At 51.0% G+C, this 27,886-nt stretch overlaps 1 protein-coding gene across 1 annotated transcript; it reads right to left on the bottom strand.

Moving 5' to 3' along the window:
- Positions 1 to 577: 577 nt before the first annotated feature.
- On the bottom strand, positions 578 to 5,667 carry MSX1 (msh homeobox 1). The gene is made up of 2 exons (XM_054999580.1): positions 5,077 to 5,667; positions 578 to 1,079 (listed from the first exon to the last, which is right to left on the bottom strand). Exons 1-2 carry the CDS (start codon positions 5,543 to 5,545, stop codon positions 643 to 645), a joined length of 906 nt encoding a protein of 301 aa, XP_054855555.1. The 5' UTR covers positions 5,546 to 5,667; the 3' UTR covers positions 578 to 642.
- Positions 5,668 to 27,886: the final 22,219 nt, after the last annotated feature.

Below are 27,886 nucleotides of genomic sequence, written 5' to 3'. Positions count from 1 at the left end.
TGATTGCATTCTCCCCCCCCCAGCCACCCCCCCCATCTACTACACTGTCGTTTTTGCACACAAACGATTGAAATACATTCCTGCAATTATTGGAAGGAGCGTGGCTTAGGGCCCGGGTTACATAAACAGAAGAAACTTCTCTAATAATATGCTGCTCCTGTAGATCTTTATCAGAAAGGGGAGAGAATCTAGAGATTTCTGAAAGTGCTGATTGGCAATCAAATCTGCTGCGATCCCGGGGCTTTCTTTCAGTAAAGGAGCACAAGCCCCCCCCCCCCCAAGTTCTCCTCCAGCCACTGGGAAAGGAGTCCATTCAGAAACTGGGCCACAGACACCCTCAGCGAATTTCCCCCCTCCTGTTAGACCCAAGGGGAGTGCTGCGGCACAGGCACGTCGAGAGAGGCCAAGCAGGTCAACCGGGGTCATTTAAAATTAATTTATTTATCAAATATAGCTATGAATATAAACGATAATAAACTTTCAGCTGTACAGTATGGTACACAGAGCCCCTTTCCTCCCGGGCCGGCGCGGCAGAGGCGGAGGCAAAGGTGGCGCCCCGGGGCCGTCGAGTCAAGGCCCTGCAGTCCGGGCGCCCCGGGCAGCGCCTCGCTCTGGCCGTCGAGGGTCCCGCGGGGGCTCTCTCTAGGAGAGGTGGTACATGCTGTAGCCCACGTGGGCGGCGTAGAGTCCGACGGGGGCCACGGGCAGGGCGGCGCGCGGGAAGGGCCCCGACGAGGCGTACAGGGAGGCGCCGGCCACGGCGGGCGCGGCCAGTGGGAAGGAGAGGCCGAAGGCGGCGGCGGCGGGCGGCAGCAGCGGCTTGGCGGCCATCTTGAGCTTCTCCAGCTCGGCCTCCTGCAGGCGCTTGGCCTTGGCGCGCCGGTTCTGGAACCAGATCTTGACCTGCGTCTCGGTCAGGCTCAGCGAGCTGGAGAACTCGGCCCGCTCGGCGATGGACAGGTACTGCTTCTGCCGGAACTTCCTCTCCAGCGCCAGCAGCTGCGCCGTGGTGAAGGGCGTCCGGGGCTTGCGGTTCGTCTTGTGCTTGCGCAGCGTGCAGGCCGGCGGGCTGGCGCGTCCTGCGGAGACAGCGGCGCCGTTAAGGCCGAAGCCAGCGAGCCCCCCCCCCCAGTCCCCTTCCTCCCCCCGTCGAGCAACCCTCCCCCAGCCACACGTCCAACGGGGTCCAACTGAGCCAAGGCCCGTCGAACCAAAGGCACCAGAGCGGGGCGCAAAGGATGGGAACGGCTGAGCCCTCCCGGATCGAGTGCGCATTAGTTTAACCCGGGCAAACGTCTGGCGCATAGCAGCCTTTCCTGAATCTCTTTAGCGGCTAATCAAGGTCACTGAACTCAGAGGCATTTCCTCCCCAGTAAACACGCTTAGAAGTGGGCTGTCAGACGATCTTGTCCGACCATTTGATGCTTAACCTGCCTCAAGTCCCAGCGAAATTACTATTATTGCTTGCTTGCAGTCCGCCTCTCACACTGAGATCCAAGACGGATTACATACTGGAAGGAAACGGGAAGGGGCTCGCCCTTTAAAAAAGCTTTTTTTCTTAATCGGGTTGGAGGGGATGAAGAAACAGAACACGGCGTGAAACGAATTCAAACGCACTGAAGCTAATGGGTCGAATTGATTTTTCTTTTGTTATTTCTAGTTAACTTGACTGCAATACACTCTCGTTGAATTCTGAAGGCAGTTTTGAGAGCTGGGTTCAAAAAAAACAATTAAGCATAGTTATTGGATTTAAACCTATTTAGACCAACTGGAAAGTTAGACTGGGATCCTAAACGTCTTATATAGCTGATAGTCTGGGGTAGATAGCTGTGTTGGTTTTCAGGGGAACAGCAGGATTTGAGTCCAGTAGCGCTTTAGAGACCAACAAAGTTTTCAGGATATAAACTTTCGATAGTCAAAGGCTCCTCTGGAACTTTGACTCTAGAAAGTTTATAACCCTGAAAACCTTGTTGGTCTCTGTGGCTGAGACGACAAGATTTTATGCACTTCTTAGAAGGAGGTAATTAGTATTATCATTAAACTAGATTAGGGCTTACTTGCAAGGAAACAGGCTAGCGACCAAACTGCATTTCACTGAAAGTCTTACATCAAAGAATCTGGGAGGGTTGGGAACGAGGTTCCAGACCAGATCCATTAAGATCAACGATTAATCGGGTGAGATGTGGGCAACAAAGGCGACTAGTTATTTACACCCGAACACCTTCTGTTTTAGTCGGATTCTAGATTTGACACAACCAAAAAGTCTTGCCTTAAAGACCAATCGATTGATAGCTACGCAAACTGCCGCTGTCTGAGGAAGAATGCGCCAGTCCACGAAAAGTGGGTGCCCTCCCCCAAAGGGTGCCCCCCCTACTCCAAGGAAAAACGGGGTGCCTGCACCCCTCGCCCCAGCACAGGGGTCTGTGGACGTTGGAGTGGAAGAGAGAGAGGGTGTGCGGGAGAAATCAATTAGTAGCAGGGAAGGAAGGGGCCAGGAAGGCGACTGTATTTTATTGAACAAAAAAAAAGATCAAAAGGCCAGCTCCTGTCAGTCACATGCCCTTTATGACACTCCTGGGAAACAGAGGCCACAGTCATTAATTATGAACTCCAAATTAACACGTTCTGATCCCCTTTACGGTCTGCTTTAAAAGGAACGGGCCCTCCTCCAAAGCACAGCCGGCTGAGCGGAAAGAGAAGGTTTTAGGTAACACTCGCTCCAAGCTGGCTTACTTGGAAGCAAGTCTGACCGATTTGGTTCGAACTTGCTTTCCAGACGCCCTGCTTAAAACCGCAGCAGCCTAAAACAAAACAAGGTCAAGGCACGCGGGCGTAAAAGCAGCTTTGCGGCGCTTTGAGCATTTCGCAGAAAAACAATTCAGATTATGTTTTTTAAAAGCTATAACAACATTCGATTTATATACCGCCCTTCAGGACAACTTAAGGCCCACTCAGAGCTGTTTGCAAAGTATGTTATCATGGCAGGCCAACACAGAAGAAAGTTCTCCTCCGCAGGCACCACCCGAGCTGTACCTAGCAGGTGTCCAAAAATTCCAATTTTTCTTCCCAGGAGAATTTCTCTGTAGACTGCATCCTTGGGTGATTTAAAGTTCCTCACCGCAGGACGCAAATTTGGAGAGTCCTCTTTGTAATTCGAATGCATTTAATTCCTAGGCTCTGCTTTTCGATCTTTCAGAGCGGCCACGCAGGATGGACTTCGTTCCTTATATGGTGAGTGGAAACTTTGGTGGCACAAACTTAGCAAGATTTGCTCAGAGGAAGCCGGATTCCGATTCCCTTTACAAGAGTCTGGCAGGCCGCGTTGTTAAGACAAAAATGCTTTTCTTGCCCTCTCCCCATAGAAAGAAAAAAAGAAGAAAAACTGTCCGGATAAAAATTGGTGTAAAAAGTGCAACGATAAAAGACGGAGCAGACGGGAGAATTTGATCTGAATAGCAAACTGAATTCCAAGATACTTTAATTTGCATCCACAGGTGCTTCTAAATAATTCGGAATGTTTTGGAACCCAACGTCCTTTGGAAAATCGAGGTGCCTTTGCAATCACAGGCCTCCTTCGGAACCCAACCATTTCTCAAGGAAAAGGCTTTAGACATAAAAGCAGATTTGCAGCGCTTTGAGCATTTCGCAGAAAAGCCATTCAGATTATGTATTTAAAAGCGAAAGTGCCTAAAAGCGAGCAACGGGTGCTTCCATTTGGAGAACCCAGTTAAGATGGAAGGGGCTTGGGGCAGGAAGAGCATCTTCTTCTAGGTTAACTGGGAAATTCTTTTTGCCAAAACATTTAGAAGTATTTTGATTTCAGCAGGATAGGAGGCATTTTAAAGCGGACACCTTCACGTCGCCGATTCTTCCTCCTTTAAGGTCAAATACTGAGGTTAAAGCGGTCTGCAGATGAGAGTATTTCACAGGGCGGAAGGCCTTTGTGAACAGGGGGAAAATATCTTCTCCCTTGCGCGGGCAGACACGGCAACGCCTAAACGCGCGTCCTCGAAAATAAGCCGCTTGACCCGCCAAAGCGGGGCGAAAGTGTCTGCGTTCTACTGGTAAAATACTGCGGCTTAAAGACGATGAACAGGGAAGGAGGGAGAAATAAGCAGTCCTCTATCACCCCCCCCCCCCAAGAATCGGGTCCCTGATCGTTTGGTTTATTATTTCTTGCTGCGGTTTCAATCCTGTATGCCACCATCGAGGGAAGGAGGAGGATTTCGGGCTTTGGAAATGAAACCTGTTGCGTCCCGCAGCAAGGGGCTTCGCATCCAGGGGCAGGCCGCTTTTCAGCCTCCCCCATGGTGGGACTGATCCCGAACCCCGGGAGCCATGGGCCCCAAGGCCGCGCGACTGGCAGAACCGGGCCAGCTGCAGCAGGGCCCCCGAAGCAGGCCATCAGCCGGGCAAGTGCAGGAAAGCCGCTTGACCGGCTGCCTAGACCAGCAGATTCAGGCCGGACCGTTTGGAAAGGCCTTTCGGGGCTTCAAAGCTCGGAGAAATATGATCTACAACGCCCGATCCATTACTCACGGGAGCAAGGGGTGTGCGTGTGAAGGCAATTGAGCGCCGGCTTCTCAGCCAAGCCAACAGGCATCAGGTTCGAAACCTGTTTCCTTGCAAGAGAGATGCCATTGGAATGTGACTTCCAACGCGCTCGGGGGTTCTTGGTTTGAGGCCACGAGCTTCTACACAGAGTGAAGTGAAAGTAAACACTAGCATCGTTTGACCTTTGATTTTGACTTGGAAGGAAGCCCCGTTGAAACCAGGGGGAGCCGTCCCAGCCGAAACCGATCGTCCTTACTTCCAAGTAAACACCGTTAGAGCGGGGTGGCCCCGTTCCTGCCAACGGCATTCAGACCGCAATTCTACAGGCGCTTTCTGGCAATCAGAGTCCGCAACAAACCCCCGGCACAGACATTTCCGACCCTCAATAGGTTTCCTTGCAAGTAAGCCCCCCTCGGCTGTGAGGACCCAAATCCGACCGGGCTGCGGCTCAGGCCAAGGCGTCCGTTATGGGCTTCCTCCCCAAGAGGGCCGACGTCCCCGCACCCCGGCTGGCCCACTTACTTGGGGGTGGCGGGGAGAAACGCGGGCTTTGCATCCAGGGCGTCCGCTCGGGCTTCTCCGGGCTTTCGGCTTTGACAAGCGCCTCTTCGGGCAGCTTCACTAATCCTCCGACGGCAAAATGGCTGGCCAGGGCCAGCGGGGAGGCCGGCCTCTCTGGCGCCGCGGCGGCGGCGGAGCCCCCGAGCCGGGGGCTGAGGGCTGTCTGCTGGGCCGAGGGGCCTCCCAGGTCGGGCCCGCAGGCCGCGCCGTCGCGCTCCCGGCACCCGCCGCCGGGCTTCCTGTGGTCGGCCATGAGCGCCTCCACGCTGAAGGGCAGCAGCGCCGGAGCCCCCTTGGGCTTGTCGCCGACGCCGTCCTCCTCGCCGCCCATGGCGCCCGCCGCCGGGCCGAGCTTGCTGAAGGCCGGCGCGGGCGCCTCCTCGGCTGGGACTCCGCTCGGCACAGAAGTCATATCCAGCGCCGGGGCCATGCGGCACCTGAGCGGCCGCCGCGGCTCATGGGGGCGGGGGCGGGGGCGCCGTCGGGGCCGGACCGGGACGCGGCCGCGCGCTCCCCCCGCCGCGCTCGCTCGCTCGCTCCCTCGGCCGCCTCCAGCGCCCGGCTGCACTTCGGGCCACTTTCCGAGGCCCGCTCCGGCGCAGGCCGCCTTAATAAAGCGCGGCCCGCTCCGACGGCGGCCAATCGCGGCGCCGAGGGGTGTTCCTCTCGCCTCCCATTGGCCGCGGCGCGCAGGAGTCCTCGCTGGACTGGGGCGCGGGCGCGGGCGCGGCCTGTGTGGACGCGCAGCCGGGAGGGGTGGCGCGCTTGGGGGGCGGGGCGGTGGCCGAGGGGGCTCCTCTTCGCGCCGCCTCGCATGCAATTCACGTCGGGGGGTTGTTTGTTTTGCTTTGATTCCCTGCCCTTCCCCTCTGGAATGGAAATGCTCGGCTGGGGTTTGAACCCGGCGAGTTATTCTGGGGCTTTGTTTGAGGCGAGGGGCGCTCTTTTCCTGACTCCCCCCCCCCCGTGTTAAACTATTGAGAGAACACTCCTATCCCAGGCTACTCAGAAGCCTATTCCAGTCTGCTCAATAGATAATTCTTCCAGGAAAGCATTCTTAGGATTAGACTGTCCAAGTATTTTCGGAAACTTTCGGACTTAAAAGTTCTGTTTCTGTACGTAGTGTATGTTGGGGGAGGGGGGGAGGCGTGCGTCTTCGCAGTATAGTTAGAAACAGACCCGCCAAAACCAACATACCCTCCTCATGTATAGGGCAGGATCTGGCTCAAGTAGGGCACTGCTTTCAAGGGGAGAAGCCTGATTGTTTTCTTATAAAAAAATCACACCGTATTCGGGTGCTGCGGAAAGAGTGGTGGGTCCAACCCAGAAGCCAAAGGTGCGGGGTGAAGCTTCACTGAGTGATTCTGCACACAGCACTTCCCCCTTTATAGATCATTTGGAACAGATTGTGTTGTGTGCGGAACAAAAAACCCACCTCAAACTATTGATAAAGTGGTTGTTGTGGGTTTTCCGGGCTGTATTGCCGGCAATACAGCTCGGAAAACCCACAACAACCATCGTTCTCCAGCTGTGAAAGCCTTCGACAATATATTGATAAAGTGCATTGAAAGTGCATTATCCAAGGTGTGCAGAATCAGCTGCTTCTTCCCATCCACGGGCTAAAGTGGATTAAACCCAGCGGCCTTAACAAGCCTGTGGACGATCTGCCCCGCATAACCTGTTATTGACGCAGACAAAACGGGTCTCCTCAGAGGCAAGGCAGCCAACGCCCCCTGCCCAAAGGAAGAGGAAGCCAAGGCGAAGCGAGGGTCGTCGATATCCGAGAAACGTCGGATGTGCGCTGCGGGTTGCCTTTGCGCCGAGGAAGGGGCAGGGCGCGGCGGGGGCTTTGCTCCCTCGGACAATTGGGAGGCTGCCTGGCGATGGGCGTCTTAACGGCCCAAAGGAAGCCTCAAAGCCTCCCCTCGAGTCGCCGTCCATTAAGGACTTATGCCAGTCCTTTTCTTCCTCTTTATAGAGGAAGAATGTGCCCCAGGACGAATTTGCCCCCAAACGGCGCAGCTCTGCGCAAAGTTCATGGAGACCCGCGTGGCTCTAATCTCGGCGCAACCCCGGAGGCCCGGCCGTCGGTTAAGGGGATTGTCGGCGGAGGGCCTTTTGCACTGGACCCGCGGGGAGGGGTGCCTGGCACGGAGAGGTGCCTGGGAGGGGCGCCGGGGGGGGGGCTGCACTTGCGGGCACGGGGAGAAAGGGCTGGCGGAGATGGCGCGGGCACGGGAATCTGCAGCCGTCTGCGGGGTGGGACGCTGGCGACGCGCTCCAGCTCCAAAGGAGAATGCGCTGCGGCCCGCGGTAGTCTCGGCCTCAACTGCGGCCTTTCCCTCGGCTTTCCCCCACTGTCGGAAGCTTCTGGAGAACTGAGACCGGTCCCTTTAGCTTCCATATTTTTTTAAAAAAATAAATGCTCACAAGGACGCATTCTGGCACATCTTAATTTTTTCCCAATCAGCTGATCCATGTACATTAAAATAAATAATAATAATAATAATAATAATAATAATAATAATAATAATAATAATAATAATACCACGGCAAGGTCAAAAAGCAGGAAAGTTATGCAGCGTGTGATGCTTAGAGGTGTTTTAACTCACTGTATCCGCAGTGATTTAGGGAGGTGTGAATACAGATATGACATTCTTAGTTATTCATTTATACCTCACCTTTCTGAGCAACGGAGACCCAAAGCTGCTTACATCGTTCAATTTTATCCTTACAATAACCCTGTGAGGTAGGCTAGGCTGTGAATGTGTGACTGCCTCAAGGCCATTTAGCAAGCTTCCATGGCAAAGAGGGGATTCGAACCTGTTTCTTCCAGATTCTGGTCTGATGCTCTAAGCACTGCACCACACTGGCTTTATCTAGCTAGCTATCTGTTGGTATGCATTCACAGGCCATTTTTAACAGACATAGACACAATATCATTAGCTGAAGAATGGGGGGGGAGCTATGTTTATAGCTCTCCCCCCCTCCCTTTTTTGGCTGCGAGACTAGGCAGATTACCCCAGTGTAAAACAATGGAATCAAATAGCGTGAAATCTCAACAAACACTATAAGGACTATAAAAAGTGAAACAATGCAAAAAGAAAGTATCAGACGCCATGTATTATACACAATGCAACAAAATAAAATTACAAAAGTAGAAAACAATGCAGTAGATAATACACGCAAGAAACGGTTCCTAATTTATACACACATTTATTGTAGATGAAAGTGTATCGATCTCTTGTGAACATTCCTTTGTTAGGCCTTTGTAAAGATACTAAGCAGTGATCTGTTAATCTGCCTGATCCGGTTTCACCCCGCGCTCGATTGCATTATATGGACGTGGGCGGACTGGAAGGACGCGCCGGCGGGGGAAACGGACATAATTACCAGCGCGCCAGTTTTGCGTTGTAAATCTGGTCGCCTGTGCAGTTTATGCCTAGCTTTCCGCCTGCCCCCACCAACATCCTAGTAAGTGTGGCACGGTGTTTTCTTTCAGGAATAAATTTATTAAGAAGCGGGTGGAGGGGGGTGTTGAGAAAAAATCTGATCTGATATGTGCAAACTCGCTCTCCAGACCTCGTCGTAAAACAAAGTTTGGGCGAAACATCAGTTTACTGCGTCGGTGTACTTGAAACGAGGACAGTAAAATTTAAAAAGGGGTGGGGGGTGGGATTTCCTGCACTTTATCCGCCTGCCCTCCAGGATAAGTGTAAAGTGCGTCTTTCTTTCTTTCTTTCTTTCTTTCTTTCTTTCTTTCTTTCTTTCTTTCTTTCTTTCTTTCTTTCTTTCTTTCTTTCTTTCTTTCTTTCTTTCTTTCCTCGCGGCCAGATTCCGCTCCGCATGCTGGTGGGAACCTGCGGCTTTCTCCCTGCGGCTGCGAACCGTCCTTTTTGGAAGGAAAGGCCGGGTCGGGCAGGCCGGGCCGGGCTGGGCCGGCCGGGGGGGGGAGGGGAGGGGTGGCGGAGCGGCGGCTCCCAGAAGCGGCGGCATCGCTAATTGCGAGAATAAACAATCTGTCACGATTAGTCAGCGCCTCTAATGGGCAGACAAGGGCTGTTGTCTTTAGGCGCCAGCGGCGGCGGCATCAAAGGCTCCCGCGGGAGGGGGGCTATTCAGGACGTGAACCCGCGTCCAGGGAGCAAGGCGCCGGAGCCCTGGGACACCGGCACAGTCCGCCGGGCGAAATTAGCCGTCTCGGCCCGTCACACCCCCCCCCCCTTATTCTGCTTTTCGTGCCCGTTGAGCCTTCCCTCGGATCCCCGGGACAGGGGGGCGGGGCGCAAAGGAGAGCCGGGGGGGTGTTTGTCACGGGGATTGTTCGGACGAACATCGGAATGTGCGTGGCCCGCAACTCTCCCTTTCGGCAGGAGCCCCATTATTTCGGGAAGGATCGGAGCCTCTGCGCGCTGCCTTATAAAGGAGCCCGAGTGGTGACCCCCCCCCCTGGACTGAGGAGGGGGATGGGGTCCGTCGCCCACGAGTCCTACTCAGGTTTCGTTGACTCGAGGCAGAGAAACACGTGTGAAATCTGCTCCTCGACGTTGGCTAGTCGGCGGGGAGACGCAGAAGGATCGCGAAAACGGGATTTCGCTCGCTCTCTGACAGGCCGGCCATTCTCACGAGCCCCAATGTGTGTGTGTGTGGGGGGGGAGAGTCCTCTGGCCCTTTAAGGTCCAATGAAATTACAACAGCAACCATAAGAAGAAAAACTCTCCACCCGAACCTAAAATATTCTTCGGGGAAAGACAAAAGTAAAGGCACATCACACCGATCCCAAATGCTTTTCCTCGGAAGTAAATGGTAGATTTTGCAGCTGAGGGGCGTGTGGGAGGGAATGAGGTGCTGGGCACCGCGACAGGGGGAAGCCAGCCCCTCTTATCTCCCCATAAGGACAAAACCGGGGCTACCCCGTTTGTCGGTTTTGACTGCTGGGGTATTATATTTTGGTTTAGCTGGTCTCCAGCCTCCACTGGGAAACCCTTAAACCGGTCAAGCCCACCGGACTGAATATCAGTCCAGTTGCCCCCTTGTTCTGTTTCCTGTTCTTATTTCCAGATCACATCTGAAGGATCAGAGGGTCGTCCATACCTGTTGAGGGCTGCAGCGTCCGGGGACAGCTCGCTCGTGTGGACGTTCATTTCTCCTACTCCCCAATACAATTTTGTTCCTGCGGCACACACTATCATACTAGGCGGCCGAGCATCACGTGCGCCCTAATCCCGTGCTGAGACACCGGGGACCTGCATGCACGTGGGAACCCGGACTCAGCCGACCTGAAGTCGGGGTTGCTGACGTCATGAGCAGCCCCTTCTCTCCTGAGACGCCGCCGCGACCTCCCCAGCACTTAAACAAGATCGAGAGAGAGGCGTTCTTTATTGTTGTTGTTGTTGTTGTTGTTAATATAATAATAATAATAATAATAATAATGCCATTTATAGTACGCCTTTCTCTCTAAGACTCAAGGCGGATTACACAGTGTGAGATTAGTACAGTCAATTGCTTCTCTTTGATGCTCTTCACTTCCGGACGCGATGTGCCAGCAAGAGCGGAGAGTCAGCGGCGCAGCCCCTCCGAATGCAGCGCGGACCCGCAGCAGACCCAGAGCTGCGTCCCGGAGGCTGGCGGCTTCCTTGCTGCCTGGTTCGGCCTGCAGGGCTACAGGCATCTGGAAACCGGACCTTCTGCGCAGACTCAACAGCCCCCCCCCCCCCTCCCGCTGCACTATTTGCTCTGCTCTGGGCATAATCCACCAGGAGGGTCTCCCCCGCCACCCCCATTGCAACTAGCCCAACTCGCTTCGGTTCCTTCCAGTGGGGCAGGCCCCAAAGTTACCCACCATAGACTTCACCACTCACCAGTATGTAGTATTGGGTTCCTGCTAAAGCTAGTCTCTGTGAACTTGTATCTATTCACCTACAGCATTGTTTGTGGAAATGTCCTTGATATTGACTGTGCTATTCTCACACTGTGTAATCCGCCTTGAGTCTCAGTGAGAAAGGCAGACCATAAATGACATAAACGACATAAATAAAAAATTAAATTTGTGACCAAAAACCGTAAATAACATGACCCCATTATGGCCCACTCGGGTTTGCCGGTGAGTACCCTTTGGCGGGGAGGTCCCGCCAGTCCTGGAGCACCGCAGGCTGCTTTAGGTCGTCAGTACCAAGCGATGTTTTGTACGTGTACCCCAGGAGTTTAACACAAAGCAAGACAGTTGGAGGAAAAACCCATTCACACGTTCAGATGCCTGTCAGTAAGGGCCGCTTCACAAGTGTCCGCTCTCATCACTTGGCGGCAACATCTACCGGGTGGACTCGGTCTGTTGCGCCGAACTTCCGTCTGTCATGCTCGCCTACACGTACAGGCCCATCAAGGGCGCAGTAATCAAACCGAGATAAATCAAGCAACACGTGTGAGCTCGCACCCAGTACGTGTCGAAGACAAATCGGTTGCATCTATAAATTGCATTTGTAGACCTTCTCCTAAAACGTACATGAAGGTAGCCAGCCGTGGCTCTCTGGGTGAATATAAGGCTATAGGGCTGGGGTTTGCAAGTACTCCTGCGTCGCACTTACATTTTAGGCCACCAACACAATTTATTACCCCGCAAGCTTTCCGGAGTCGGAGCTCGCTTCTTCAGATGCAGACCAGCTCGCAAAAGGTTTGCTAGTCTTTAAGGAGCCACCTCTTTTATTTTGCTGCTAATGCAGAACTAGATTTAGGTGTACTTAAACCATCTCTCTCCACATGAAGAAAAGTAGTACGTGAAGTTGTCTTGGTTCCCAAGGGTTGTAATGAAACTCGCATCCACGACTCTTGCGCACTCTTACTTGGCAGTCAAGGCCCATTGATCGCAAAGGGACGAAACTCCAAGTCACGTCTAAAACACGCGGCTGCCTGTGCGCCCGAAACTAAGCAGCTCTACTCAGAACTGAGTTCGGTGTTATTCTGTGGAGCTTGCTCTCAGGAAAGCCTCCTTAGGACTGCAGCCTGAGGCACCCGCCCTCCCCGCAAAGGCCGTTTTCATTCCCAGTGGGGCCGTGAAAAGTCGCAGCTAATTCCGGTCTCCGCAGTTAAACTTGGGGCCGGGAAAGTCATATGGGGGGATCCAGGCTGCCTCCTGGCCCCGGCTCCGCCGACCCCGGTCTTCTTTGAACTAGAGCCAGCCGGTCTGCGGCAGTGCGCAGGATGCCCGATCTCTCTCTCTCTCTCTCTCTCTCTCTCTCTCTCTCTCTCTCTCTCTCTCTCTCTGAGACACTGACACACACACACACACACACACACACACACACACACACAGAGAGAGAGGGGGGGGGAGAGAGGGGGGGGAGAGAGAGAGGGGAGTGCTGCTTGCCCCTTTAAGGCCGGGAGGCGAGCGCGGGCAGCGATGAATGGGAGGCTCTATTTCAAGCGGCCCCAATTAATGCGATCGCGACATTTCGCTGCACTTGGGCAAGATGAAAGCGCGAGGCTGACCGTCTCCTCCGCGATCTCTATAATTATAGATAATATATCCTATTTCAAAGCAATAAGCCCAATCAGGCGGAACGAGGCGCTTGGCTGCCAGGCCGTTAACAAAGCCGGCCCCGGCGGTGATTTAAGCTTCGAGCTGTCAAGCAGGCACCCGGCCTCCCCGCCCGGAAGGCAGCGCCGGGGGATCGGGGCGCCCTCGCCGAAGGGCAGGCGCGGCCACCCCCGGCAGGCCTGAGTCAGCTCAGGAATCTGCCGTAGATCTGGCCGGCTTACCCCGTGGACACCAGCCACTTCGCAAACCAAGGGATGGCCCCTCCTGTGCCCCTCCCGCCCCTGACTTCAGCCGGAACCGCCGGCTTAACCGGTCAGGGGCCTTCCAGCCACCCGTGTGGGGGTTTTTCCTACGCAGCTTCTCCCGAAAGGACTTCTCCACTTAACCCGGCATCCTCAACACGGCTCTTGGGAAGTCCTATTGGTTTCGGGGCGGTTGACTTGCAAGTAAGCATTTTTAGAGACCAGCCAGCCAAAGCGTTCATGTCTCCGCATTATTCGGGGGGTTCCAACCCCAGTGCCTAGAGTCCTGCTGAGAATCTCGGAGGACTCGATCCGCCGCTGCTCTGCATTTTGCTCTCGCATGCCTCGGACTGAACCTTCAAGATCCCAGCCCCCACAGAGCAATAAAGCCGGAGCCCGGGGACAAACTCCTTTAATCAAAGCCACCTTCCCCTTAAATCAGGTTGCAAACGAGTCCCGTGGCTTTCGCTAGAACGTATTTCTAAGTCAACCGCTCTTAGTTAGTCCTGCTGCATCGGACCAATTGCTTTCCATACTGACATCCTATTTACAACGCGCCCGTTTGCAAGCGTGTTTGAACCGAAGCGCCTTATCAATCTGTTCGATGACAGCGCTGCGTGTCTCGGTGGGAGGGAAGATGGGCCAGCCCGGCGATGATCTTTACATCTCCCAAGGATGGGTAAAGCTCCAATCCAGGGTCTTAGTTAGAAATTTTGTGGGGTGGGGTCTGCATGAATCCCCGCAGAACGAAGTTCCCTCCGTCTATTCTGATTGTATTAAAGGCGAATGCAATTTGAAAATGAATTGTGTACACTTTCAAAACAGTTACCCCAGTGCTTCAATGGCCAGAATCCTGGGAGCTGGGAAGTGGATTGATTCATAGAAACAAGGGAGAATATTGCCTCTACATTCTCTCCCTCCCTCCAAAAAAACCCCACGGCAAATAAGCGGGCTAAAAGAGACTTGTTTATAAATAAATGGAAACCAAAAACTGTTTGACGAGCCCAGAAATATTCCAAAGGAGTTCAGATCTCCATATGCCTTCTCCGGACTACTCCCCTGCTCTAATCCTCAAATCCTAGCACTTTTCTGGAAGTAAGTTTAGCTCTGGAAAACCAGGATGGAAACTATAAAATAGGTGTGCTCGCTGATTTTAATGGGAATATAGTAAAGAGTCCAGTAGCACCTTTAAGACTAACCAACTTTATTGAAGCATAAGGTTTCGAGAACTACAGCTCTCTTCGTCAGATGCATCTGACAAAGAGAGCAGTGGTTCTCGAAAGCTTTTGCTACAATAAAATTGCATCTGACGAAGAGATTGTGGCTCTCAAAAACCTATGCTGCAAATAAAGTTGGTTAGTCTTAAAGGTGCTACTGGACTCTTTACTATTTTGCTACTACAGACTAACACAGCTAACGCCTCTGAATTTAATAGGAATGACTCCTCATTTATCATCTTTGGGGTTGCAGCTTTAAATTCAGGCCGGAAAAGATCTTTTAAGGCTCACACCTAAATCTTACGTTCTTTTACTAGCATTGTCCCTCTCGGAGATTTGCTTCCTTGGAAACCTGAATCGAAATACCGGCATTAGACCGTGTGAATAAGTTGTAACACCACTGGGAGACAGTGAAGAAACTCGGTAGCTTGTTCTTTACTTTGCATGCAGATATTGGCCTTAGTCACCTCGCAGAGAGTGGCGCACTTGAAAGACTAGGTCGTAGTCTTTCGGGCAATAAATGGGGGCCGTGCGACTGTCCCCCAGCCCCCAACTCGGGATGAGAACAAAACTTCCCAATGGTGGACGATAAAACTTCCCAGGAAAAGTAGAGCCAAGCCGGACACGAAGGGATCAAAACTCCTCGCCTTCTTTAAAATGTAATTATCAATTTATTTTCCACTTAAAGCAAAGCATAGCAAGCAGGGTGTCAAAAATTGTTACCGCCAAAGTATGCTTCTAACAGTGCAATCCTATGCAGAGTTACTCCATTCTATACCCATTGATTCGGATTAACTCTGCATAGGGTTGCAACGCTAGTTCGGATTTGAGATCGATTTAATTTTGGATCGTGAGTCGACCTGTCTGTGTCCTCTAGCAGATCCTGCAAAGATAATCTCCTCCCAGCGTGAACTGGATTATGCCTGCATTTTACCGAACATCGATACCGAACAAGTTTGTTTGTAATGCAGAATTTAAATAATATGCGTGTGTGCACATGTGGAGTAAACCAGGCTAATGCCCTGGCATATGATACGTGTTTTAAATACGTGTTCTACACACCCCACGGTGGGAACTCAATTGCAAATGCGTTTTTAAGGAAAGACGATTTGATCTTAATGAAAATAATAAGGACATTGGCAAAAAATGGGGATATTCTGCCCAGAAGGAGGGTGATGTTGGGTTGCTCCGCGGAACTGGACCACCGGGAAGCAAATTGGTGGTGGACTGCAGATTCTGTAATAATAGACCAAGAGGTAACCTGGTCCCGGTATCCGACTAGGAGACGGCTCAAGCTTCCCGGCCGCTGTGCCTCGGGGGCCTCAGCCCAACCTACGCCTGAACTTGTGAGGATGAAATGGGGGCGGGCCTGTAGCTCCCCCAAACTCCTTGGAGGGCGTGTGTGTTAAAACTCCAATCACTTGCTGTGCTTGAGGCCGTGTTCCTGCAAGTGGCGCCTAAGTACATGTGGCTTGTATATGTTGAGGGCATTACACCTGTGTCCATGTGATTGTTCCTTGCACTTTCACTCCTCAGGCTGAGTGGCACCATTGACCTCAGTGAGATTTCTGCGGATGGGTGAGCAGTTTATGGGATGGGATGGGTCTGGAAGAGCAGGATTTGAATCCAGGAGCACCGTAGAGACTAGCAAGATTTTCAGGGTGTAAGCTTTCGAGAGTCAGAGCGCCCTCCTTCAGACGTTTGGGATCAACATATGCAGCTATGATCAGCTGCTGTAGCACAGTGGATGGGCAGCAAATCAGCACTCTAGGGGTTCGAATCCCACTACTGCCATGAGCTCAGTAGGCGCCCAGCTCCCCAGCTGTATTGTGGAGAGAATAATAGTTAATTTGTCTAACTTGGCACTAATCTGTCTAGAAGAGCGGCATATAAGTGCAATTATTGTTGTTGCTGTTGTTGTTGTGTAGGAAGAGGCGCACTTCGGTTCATTCAAGTGTGGAATGGTTCCGGCATCCGAGCTTGGCTGTGGCTCCTTCGGAAGGGGCGCTCCGTGGTGCAACCCCCCCCCCCAGCGATGCAGGTGCTCCGAAGAGGACGGCCGGGGTGCGCAGGAAAGCTTCCCGGACTTGGCCTCGGGCCGGCGATCTTGCTCTTGAAGCTCCTCTCGCCTCCCCTAAGCCCTTCGGCCGCTTCCAAGACTGTCGCAGCCAGGCCATTTCCCTTCCCGTGCGGGGCCAAGCCTGGGCTTGCTCGGCAGAAATGTTAATCAAGGAAAATTGCCGTCTAGCTGTACCATTAACTTGTCAGATTCCTCGGCCGGCACCTTCCCACAGGAAACCGGGACGCTCTTTCCCGCAGCTCGGGTTGAATTGCCGCCCCTTCTCGCCGCCTGCTCCTCTACACCGGAGCCCGGCAAAGAAGGAGCTCGGCAGGAAGCCGGCCAAACCCGGGCGACCCTGCAGTGGAGCCGGCTGGCTGGCTGTGGGGTCAAAGCAGCTCTTTCCAAAGTGCGCAGGATCGTAGCCCTCTGGCAGCCGCCGCCAGCCGAGACCTCCAATCTGCCCAGCGCTCCTCCTGGAGCCTCTTTGCCTGGCGCACGCCCCGTTCCTCTCCACGGAATTCCGCAGCCGAGCTAATTTTCTCCACAGAGGGGCAACAGTCACACTCCTGCTACAGACTGCATGGTTATTTCCCGATGCAAGCCATTCCACCTCCAGTCCTGTGGCATACTTACTTTGGAGTAAATCCCTTTCGGTACAGCAAACAGGAAAGGGACCTCTCTACCAGATATGCAGGCCAAAGAGACCTTTGCTTTACTTGAGCTGGTAGTTTTGGTTACTGTGATAACAATAACTAGGACCAATAAATAGACTCCACGCCCCCTATCTCCTAGGACAGGCGCAGGAGAATCCCCCCGGGGATTTTGACCCCCGTTTCTGGGTCAGGTTTGACCCAGTCTGTCCTGAACACACCTCATTCCCATTCCCACCGATCCCTGGGGCTCGTTTCTTCTTGGGCCGGAGAGTTTGGTGTCACCAGAAGTCCCGTTTATTTGAAAGCCACCCATCAAATACCTCCTAGCCACAAATATTCCCACCTCCCGCCTGGTGCGAGAACTTGGCCCCGGCGGACAAACCAGAGCTACCCCTGGAGATTCCAGCTTTCAGACCCAGTTTGGTTTGCTCTTTAGATTAGGCCTTCCGCCTGGAATTGCAGAAGGAAGGGTCCCAGTTCGCAGAATTTCTAGACGCCCCCAACATCTTCAGGGACTGCAAAAGCCCCCACAAAAGTTCCACTGCTCAGCTGAGGTCTGGCTCGTCATTGGATCCCGGTATCCTCTGTCTTCTTCTAATAATTTGCTCGCAAGAATACATATTTTTGGTCTCCTTTTAGAAGATGGAAGCTGAAATCCATTCAGGCCTTTGAAACAATTTCCCCTTTCCCTCAGGGCAGCGCAAAGGGCGCGGGGCTGTCTTAGAAGCCCAGGGGACGTTTCCATAAAACTAACCCCGGTGGAAAGTGGGGGAAACGGGGGCCAGAATGCATGCAACCAAGCGCCGTTTTCAAAAAAGATCCTTTCCTGCTATAGACTTGAAGGTGGGGTACACCGCAGGCAAGTAACAGAAAGCAGGTCGTGACAGAAGGGCGTCTGTTTCAGAGCAGATAACCGTCTCAGTGCCTGGGAAAATGCATGCAGAGGAGGGGGGGTGACAATTTCCCCCCAAACCCTTCCAGGGAAATCTTCTCTGGCCTCGATAAATCACGCCACAAAAGAGAGTGGAACGGGGTTGGAACAGAAGAGGCAGTTCTGTTCTCGTCTGCAAGGTGAAGAGATTTCTCCCCCTTTGAGCGGCGCTTACCGGGCAAATGTTTCCCCTCCTCACGTGTGCGCGCGCCGGTGTGCCATAGAGGGAGACAGGCAAACCGGACCGGGCCTCTTGCGTAGAAGGAGGATTGGTTGGGAAACGCCGGGACGCCACGTATTCCCTGCAGAGAGAGGAGACACGTGAGCGAGGCAGCGGGGCTTGGATTTCTACCTCGCCCTGTGTTTTGTGGAACCGAAGTTAAGAGATGGCTGCCTAGTTGGCTTGGATATCCGTGACTTGGATAGCCCAGGAGAGCCTGATCTTGGCAGATCTCAGAAACTAAGCAGGGTCTGCCTTCGTTAGTAATTGGATGGGAGACCTCCAAGGAAGACCGGGGTTGCAGAGGCAGGCAATGGCAAGCCACCTCTGTTAGTCTCTTGCCCTGAAAACCCCACCAGGGGTCGCTATAAGTCAACTATGACTTGAGGGCACTCTCCACCACCACCTAATTGCCCGTCTCCGGCCTGCAGAGGAGCACTTCCTGGAGAACCTCTGGCTGGTGCGCATTTACTTACGGCCTCTGGAGCCACACAAGCGGCTCTGAATATTCTTAGATCTGTTTACAGTCATTCTGAAGGAAACTCTGCTTAAGATGGACTATTCTTCCCTTCAGTAAGAAAGAGTCCCCTGGCACCTGAGGAGGTGGGCACTCCTTGGAGCTGGAGCCAACTTGGCCAGAAACTCCTACGACAGGCCTGTAGTCGTTGGCCAGATCCTGGCTCTGTCCAACACCACCCGGGCTTTTCTCCTAATTCCTGATGATTGAGGGAGACCGGCTGCTGAAGGCAGAGAAGTGATGAGATCAACCTCATAAGCCAAACCAGCCCACAACGTTGCTGCGCGGTCGTACCGGGTGCCAGTGCGGATGTGCCCTCCAGTGGCAACCGACTTATGACGCCCCCAAGACTTGCTTTCAAGGCAAGTGAGAAGCAGAGGTGGCTTCCCCACTGCCTTCCTCTGCAGAGTCTTCCTTGGTGGTCGCCCATCCAAGTACTGACCCTGCTTAGCTTCTGAGATCTGACGAGGTCGGGTTATACCACCACGCCTCGTTGTGTAGGGAACAGGAAACCGTGCAAGGGAATTCTCAGCGCAAGCCTTGCCCGAAATGCTTCTTGTTAGGATGTAGTAGGAAAAGAACCCTTTACAAGCGAAGAGACTGAAAAGGAGGTCACAATCACACAATTATAACAACTGTATATTACCTTCTGCACCCCCCCCCCCCCAATTGTCTTCCGCATATGTTTCCAGGGGCTAAAGGTTGGGCATCGGTGAAATAACCAAACGGCGACTTCTCCTTAAGGCGTTTCGAGTTTTCGAAATATTTGGTTCCTTCGGCCCTCGAAGGGAGACTGGCATTTCCAGACCCGCGTGGAAAGTGTTGCCCTAGAGCCAGCGGGGTCTCTTCTCACCGGGGAGCACTGCAACGCCGGCCGAGCAGCCCCAGATCTGAGCCGGGGATCGCCTGTAACCACAGCCGGCTGGGGATCCTCGCAAGATACGTCCCCTCCCGCCCACCTCCGCCCTTTCCCGCTGCTGGAACCAGCATCGAGGCCGCCTCCGGGCTGTGAGAAGGCGCCCTGCCCGCGTGTCTCCCGTGTTCCCCGCAGGAGGGGCGCGGGCTGCCGAGGAAAATTGCACACGAGGGATATCTGTGTTGGGGGGGGGGGGTCACCTACGAAGGCAAGCGGTGGGCGTGTAGCAGTGAAACGGTGCCCAACGAGAGACGCCTCCTGGATCTCGGCGAAGGGATTCACAGGTAGACGGCAACGCCGGGCTCGTTCTACAGGTGATTACTGCCGCTGAGCCGGGCTGCAGGCCGCCTGGGTTCGAGTCCACCCAGGAAAGCCCGGAGCCCGAATGAGCAAACTAAACTACAATTAGACGACCCCCTAGATCTGAGATGGTTATATGAGGACAACAGAGAGCATCTAGCTTTAAAAACTTGTATTTATTTTACCCTATGGCATTGTTTATGGAAATGATAACTGATTGTACTAATCTCACACTGTGTAATCCGCCTTGAGTGTCAGTGAGAAAGACGGACTATAAATGACATAGATAGAAAAAAGTAAGGAGTCCCATAGCACCTTTAAGACTAAGCAACTTTATTGTAGCATAAGCTTTGGAGAACAAAGCTTTGGAGAACAAAGCTCTCTTTGACAGACAGACAGACAGACAGACAGACAGACAGACAGACAGACGTTCATTAACCGTGAACCTCCAGAGCAGCGCAGGTACAAAGCAGCCAGTTCGGCAGGTCAATGCCCTGCTGGGACCAGGATGAGACCGTCTAATCCCGACTAGAACCTGCACTCTGGAGTTCTAGACTCTGTTTAAAACTGGCTCCGATCCAGAACGATGTACTTAGGGGAGACGTGAGCGTTCTAACTGAACCCGACAGGACAGAGGGGGCGGCCTTAACAATCTGGGCGCGCGCTGGCTTGGGTAAGCAGTTACAATCGTGCAACCCGCTCCTCCCTGCTATTTTCAATGGCCTTTACTCAAAAGTAAGAGTGGCACACGAGGACGGTCGCAGCTGATTTAAGGCGCGGCCCGATTTTAATCCGCGACATCTTCAGGTTATTTGAGGTCTGGTGGGTGAACAAAGACACGAATTGGAAAATTTGTAAGACTCCCCTTCCCTTCACTAAGGAACGGCCCCTTTTGTTTTCCACACGGAACATTTTCTCGCACTTCATTCCCTTGTATCTCAAGTATATCAGTTTTGATAGTATGCAGGTTTTAAAACATCGAATTAATTGACAGTTGTGCAATCGGTGTAATATTATGATTCTCGACAAAGGCTGGAACAGCGAGGTGGGGCGGAGCATTTCGCTTCCTACAAATCTCAGTCTTTCCAAAGGGCAAGTTTCTAGCCATGACTAGCACGTGAATTTTGCCTGCTGAAAAGTTAGAAGTGGTAGAATAAGGAGGTAGATGGGTTGGTGGTTGGGAGCGGTGCCTCAGCGCCATAATATCAATCAGTCAGTCAGTCAGTTGACACTGAGAGATCTCTGTCTTTTGGTGCTACACCTCTGAAGATGCCAATCACAGCTGCTGGCGAAACATCAGGAACTACAATGCCAAAACCACAGCGATACAGCCCGGAAAATCCACAACAACCATCGTTCTCCAGCCGTGAAAGCCTTCGACAATCAATCAATCAATCAATCAATCAATCAATCGTCTGCCTTTCTCACTGAGACTCAAAGCGGATTAGTGTGAGATTAGTAAAACCACGATCAATTATGTTAAAGAAACATTCTGCAGAAAATGGTGCCTAATTTCAGCCCTAGAATTGCTTATGTTCTGCTTCAGCATTTCTTCCACTCTGTACTGGATTCTTGCTAATGCCATGTCTTTGTAAACTTGTGTTTCTTTACCCTATGGCATTGTTTATGAAACTGTCCTTGATACTTACTGTACTAATCTCATACTGTGTAATCCGCCTTGAGTTTTAGTGAGAAAGGCGACTATACACGACATAAATACAAATAAATAAAATTCATAGTGACGGCAAAGCCCAACATTTCTTGATGGAGAATTGTGACTTTCACAAGGGCAGAGCAGCAGGCCTCCAACTTAAACAAGAGAGAGAGACAATTTTTAATGCGCTTAAATCCAAGAGTTCAGTGGGACCCAACAATTTGCGCGCCCTTCTTGGCTACTAGACACGACCTCGGAGCTGGGCCAGCGGGACGTGCCCCGATGCCGGCCTGCGTCCCAGGAGCTTCGGCGCGGGCTTCAGAAGCCCAGGCGGGGAGATTTGAAACTGGCCACAACATTGCGCGTCTTTCTTTGAAATAAGATCGCCGCCTGCCTGGAAAGAGTTCAGGCTTCAATTACTGGCGCCCACATTAACTTCGGGAACCAAAGCGCGGCGCACAAAAAAAAAAAGCCTTCGCGGGGACAAGGCGGAGACGGCTGTAGCCTGGGCTGGACGGATCCTGGCTCGGAATTACAGCAATAAACCCTTGCCTTTCAAAGAAGCACAAAAGCCATAGGCCGCTGGCGATGTGGCTTTGCGAGCAGCCGATCAGCCTCTTTCCAGCTTCCTTCGGGCCGCTCAGTTCACACCCTTCACACGTTACGTTAGGGGGGTGCACTTAATAATGTTTTCAGTGTCCACCCCCCAAGTATCCAATGTGAATGCCCGTCACGCATACCTCATACGGAGACACTAGAAGGGAGTGCTGATTGGCTGTATTTTCCCACGAGAGCAACCTGGGTTCTCTTTGAATTATGTGTGCCACTCGCGTGTTTGGCGTAGGCGTGTTTGTCTTACGTCTAGGTCGCCTGGCGTGCTCGAGCTGCGGCCAGCCAGCCTCAACGAGCGGAATCGCCGGCTGCTTACCGGCTTCCATTCTGGAACTGCGGGCCAGGCCGCGTTCCGACGGCCCGGATTCCAGTGTGAAGCTCCCTCGGCGGCGGCGCCCTCCCGCCCTCGCCCGCAGGCTCCCTCCCTCCTCGCTCCCGCGCCCGCCGGGAGGCTTTCCCGGGCAACCCGGGGCGGGGAACGCGAAGGCGGGAGAAGCCTGGGCTGCCCCGGGGGGCTTTGGAGGGAGCGCCCGCCGCGCTTTTCCGCCCCGGCCGCCGCCGCCCAATTATGTGAAAACGGAGCCCGCCTTATCGGAGCGCAGCATCGCCTCGGCGGAGGAACTGGAGGCGCTCCGGGCGCTTTGATTTTCGGCTTTCAAGCAGGCCGGAAACTTACCTCGGGCTTTGATGAGACACGAGAAGCCGCCGGGGAAGCTGGAGGGGCCGAGCCAGAGGTGCGCGGGGAGCCCCGTGGCTTCCCTTTCTTTCCTTCTTTTCAGGAGCTCAGGGGACCCGTTCGGATGAGGATTGCGGGGAGGGCTCAGGGGAAGGCTCGAAACCCCGTTCCCGCGGTCGCCATCCGAATCGGGACCCTGCAGGCATAAAATTAAGGTTTTTTTCAAAATCACAGAGAGCTCTGAAGAGGCAGCTTCCACCTTATTTCTGGTTCACTACATTTCCTTACATTTTGGGTAGGACCAGCCAAAGTTAAGCACTGGACTATAACTCCATTTGGATTTCCAGGGGTGAGTTAGACAGGGTTCACCTGTGCAGGTGAATGAGAGGCAACCAGGTGAGAGAGATCTGTAGAACAGATCACAGCACTTCGGACCTGGTGTGGAGAACCTCTGCTTGGAATGTGGCCCCATAAGAGAACTCCCGACAGCACACCAACCACAGAGAGGGAAGAACATTGCCTGCCCTGTTGAGCTAGCTTTCTGTTTGCATGGTTTTAAGATCACTGAGAGCTGGGATCCATCACCTGCTGTCTGAAGAGGCTCAATCCCTTCCACCTCCTTAGTGCTCAATTTTTGAAAACAAACTCCTGTCCTGCCACCCAAGCCTTCCCAGTGGCCTTACTGATTTGAAAGGCAAGTGCTAACTCAAGAGACAAAATATTTGGAAGCAGAAAAGAAGAGGAATTTATGAATATCTGGTCAGATGCAGCAAAAGTCACATGCTTGTCAGGCCCCCTGATTTCCAGGGGAGATGTTTACCACCGGGATAATTTAATTTAATTTATTAAATTTCTAACCTGCCCTCCCCACAAACAGGCTCAGGGCAGGTAACAACATTATTAAACTACAACAACCATAAATACAGTATAAATACAAAGTATACAAGTTTAAAACCATAAAAACACATCCAACAGTGGCAAAGATGTTAAGACTGTACACCTGTTCAGCAGCCAGAGGGGGGTAGGGCAGGCAGGTCATAGATGTTTCAGATAACAATGGACCAAGGCCACAGCAGAAAGGCGGACCAGCTGGCCCACTCAGACCTCAACCTGGTGGAACATCTCTATCTTAGGCTGATTCCGCATATGTTGGATAATGCACTTCCAATCCTCTTTAGAGATCATTTAGAAATGAATTTTTCATGTGTGAAACAAAAAAATCCACTTCCAAACGATTGCTAAAGTGCATTGAAAGTGCATTATCCGACATGTGCAAAATAACAGGCCTGGTGGAACTGTAATGAGTCCTGCAGGGCTCTGGTCTTGCTGGAGAGAGAGTTCCACCACTTCTTCTGAAGTGAATGAAACAAGTGTTTTTCTATACATAGATCCAAAAAGTTTGCCAGCTCAAGAATCAACATGAGCAAAACCAATGGTCTGCTAGCTTGAACAGTCCAAAAATCTCCAGGGCAGTTTGGCAGCCTGTTCAGTCCCAGATCCCCCCCCCTTCATATCCGTGCTGTGCGGATTCCCTTTCTGGCTGGGACTGATCAGCTCTATGATGAGGCCTTGCTGGGAAATAGGTTTTTTTTAAAAAAAGATATTGTTTATTGAAATATATCAACAAGGAAACTAAATAGGGTTAGGGACAGAGATTACATTCGCCTCACTTTTATAGTTGTGTTGCACTAAGCAGGGACTCAACACACACTGCAGAGTTTATGTGGTGCTTCCTCCATGGACAGAGTATGATGCACAGTCCTTCTGAAAAAAGAGGTCATTTTTTAAAAACAATGTTTTAAGGGATAATCCAATGAGATATTGAGTGCTTTTGTAACCTTTAGGTTACATGTTGATTTCCTCCTGAAACCAAAAAGACTTGGAGGTATTCTCAGTACTGGGTATTGTTTCTGTCACCAGAAATTATGTATTCTCTGTACATTTGGCTGCCTAAAAATAATTGCAAACTGATGCATCTTGAAAGACAAATACACCCCATAGCAGTGCAAATTAAGCTAAATGTCATGGAATCCCTTTGAGGATAAACTGGCTCACTAAAAAAAAATCTCACCATTCAAAAGGATGTGGCCCTCAAAGACAATTTGCAACATACAACAGATTATTTCTGTTTCTTTGGTCTGCTTATCATGAGCTCAGATTGGATTGGAACTGTTATCCTGTTCCGTGAATAGGAATATCTCGCAGGGACAAGAGGAAATGCAGGTCATAGATAAGATAATACAGCGCAGTCCTGGATCAGTGGAAATTTCCTGGAACTACTGTAAAAATTTGTGCTGTAGTCCTGTGCAACATAATGGAATTCTCACTGAATCCAATGATCCCTATTAATAATACAAATATTGATGCAATGTAATTAATAATATCAACAGGGCTTTTTTCTGGGAAAAGGTGGTGGAACTCAGTGGGTTGCCTGCACAGGGGGCAACTCCTGGCAGGAAGTGGTGCCCCTGGTACCACATGTGCACGTGCAAAGTGCACGCACACTTCCAGGACCATGCAATGACATCACTTTTGGTCAGCTGGAACAAGGGGAGGAGTTTTTTAAAATTTAAATCGCCCTCAGTGAAAATGGTCACATGGCTGGTGGCCCCGCCCCCTGATCTCCAAACAGAGGGGAGTTTAGATTGCCCTCCGCCTGGAGGGCGATCTAAACTCCCCTCTGTCTGGAGAACAGGGGACGGGGCCACCCCCCATGTGACCATTTTCAAGAGGTGCTGGAACTCTTTTCCACCGCGTTCCGGCTGAAAAAAAGCCCTGAATATTAACATGAAAGCCATCATGATAAAGACTGCAAACTGAAGTTTAGGCTGCAAACTAAAGTTCCATGTAAATGTGAAGTTTTGCTGGACAAAGTTTTTCATCTACAAAAACCACACTCCATAGCCGTCTGAATATATAGGTAGGTGCTGTATAATTTATTGTACATGTGGTAGTTTACCTCCAATCAGAGACTAACTATATTCCCTCGAGAGCAGACTTTTGATAATATTAGCAGCCTAATCTATCTCTATGTCTGTTTGTAGCCAGTACTGAAAACTCTTTTCGGGCACAAATGGGGCATGATATTAAAGTACAGGATTTATCATTATGCATAAAAACAGTGTTTTTGCCGATTTACCCCCCCCCCCAAGATAAATCCAGGAACAGAAAAATATCTAAGATAGATGAGTACAAGGTTTTGAAACCCCTGCTATTAGTTAAAGATATTGAAATGTACTTTCCCTAGATGTTAAATCAACTGCTGAGGCATTATAGAATGTTATGAAGAACTAAAAGGATGGTCTCAACATTTGGGTTAGTCAACATTTAAACCATTTAATTTTGGACTTTTCCCCAGGGGGGAAAAAAGTTTTCACTAATTATTTTAAAGAGACACTTGGGCTGAGCCATATTTTTTTTAACCTTTTCTTTTCAAGTGTTGCATATTTCAGTTTGCCCGCCCGTGATGAATATTTGCTTCGCAGTGTAGTCTGAAGTCTAGTTCATGCATGATGAATGCACTGTCAACCAATGGTTTTCATGTGTGAATGGGCAGACCTATACCAGAGGCAGATCCAGGGCTTTTTTTCAGGTGGAACGGAGTTCCAGCACCTCTTGAAAATGGTCACATGGCTGGTGGCCCCGCCCCCTGATCTCCAGACAGAGGGGAGCTTAGATTGCCCTCCACACCGGAGGGCAGGAGGGCCATTTACTGCTCTCCCTTACTTCAAAGCACAGTTGATTACAAACATCTAAATGGACTTTTGTGCATGGGATACAATCCTGTTATGCATTTTAATATCCATTTGGTTTCAAGAAGAAAAATCAATTTCTTTATTCGGTCATCGACCAGTACGAATCAGAAACATTAACTATATAGTGAAGTCATAGGAAAATAGAATTGGTCCAACAAATGACCAAATTTAAAATCATGATGAATTCTGCAGGCCACTGAGAAAAATTTTGCACAGCTAATAGTGACCTGTTGGTTAACGCCCATTAAAAGTTTCTTTAAAATATCAGCATTGGAGCATCCTGTAAAATTTTTAAGCAGAGGGGAAATTATATTTGACCAAGCTTCTTGGTAAAAACAACAGTAAAACAGTACATGTTCAACTGATTCCAGATCTTCATTGGCAAGAAGAAAAATCATATATGTATTTAATTTTTCCTTTGAAACAAAAGGGAGCCCTCTGGGTTGGGCAGATCATGCCCCAGGTATACATATTAGAGATACACATATCTTTGTTTAAAAATGGGTGATTAATCGACTTGATAATATTGTTGAGACATAATGTTGTTCTATATAGTGTGTGAGTGCATACGTGTGAGCGTACAGTAGTATGTGAATAGAGTGTTATAAAAATAATCATAACAAATGCTCTCAGCATACTTTGGTTTTTAACCATTTTTTAAAAAATATACAAGTGAGTGAATGTGGCCTGTGCTCGAGATGCCTTCCTCTTCTAAAAGTTCTTCTCTCCTCTCTTGTGGAAGTCCGAAATGACTCTCTTGCTAGATGGATATTACAAATATTTCAGGTTCCCTGAAACCTGAAATTTGAATGCTCCTAGAAAAATGGTGACATTCTTACGGTAACTTTTAAGCAAAAGGAAGCTTAAAATTGTTGACGTCTTCAGAAATATAGTACAACCTAGTCCAAGACTTCACCCGGAAATGGGAAATCGTGGTGATTCAGAAACATCCACCCAAAAGTTGCAATTTAGTAACAAAGTTCAGCACTTCTGAGCATATTTCATTAATTTAAGAATTTTGCTCATTTGCATAACCATAGTTTGGAAATCTGAATATGACTGAAAATGGAATCATCTCTGATTATCCTAACTATCCACTTTGGAAGTGACTGGACCCTATTCAAGTCAATGGAACGGGGCCAGATTATGTCGCTTGGCCATGCAAGCGTAAAGCCGAGTCTGGGAAACATATGATACGTTCTGCTGTTACTAGATCTGATGATGTAATGGGGCTACTAGTTACTACAGAGGGCTCACTAAGTCCCATTAAAAGAAATATAAAAGGGAACTGAAAGGGGGGCGAGGGATGGGAAGAGCAGAGGAATGCGACTTCAAAGAGCAGAACTCCCATACTTGTTTAGATTTATATTCCTTGGGCCTTCCTCCCCTCCTGCACCCAACCGCTTTAAGGCTATATTCTCTCTGTTATTCATGCAGGCACATAACTCCCATTGATTCAGAGTCTCCAGGTGATTGGATGTG

The sequence above is a fragment of the Eublepharis macularius genome, chromosome 15, assembly GCF_028583425.1.
Source record: "Eublepharis macularius isolate TG4126 chromosome 15, MPM_Emac_v1.0, whole genome shotgun sequence".
NCBI lineage: Eukaryota > Metazoa > Chordata > Lepidosauria > Squamata > Eublepharidae > Eublepharis > Eublepharis macularius.
This window is presented reverse-complemented; position numbering and strand designations above follow the sequence as displayed.

What these genes read in the sequence shown, in the direction of transcription:
- MSX1 (XM_054999580.1), bottom strand. Translation starts at nt 5,545, where the DNA reads ATGGCCCCGGCGCTGGATATGACTTCTGTGCCGAGCGGAGTCCCAGCC. An exon ending in TTTCTCCCCGCCACCCCCAA is followed by an intron (nt 1,080 to 5,076) that starts GTAAGTGGGCCA and finishes CTGTCTCCGCAG; the next exon opens with GACGCGCCAGCCCGCCGGCC.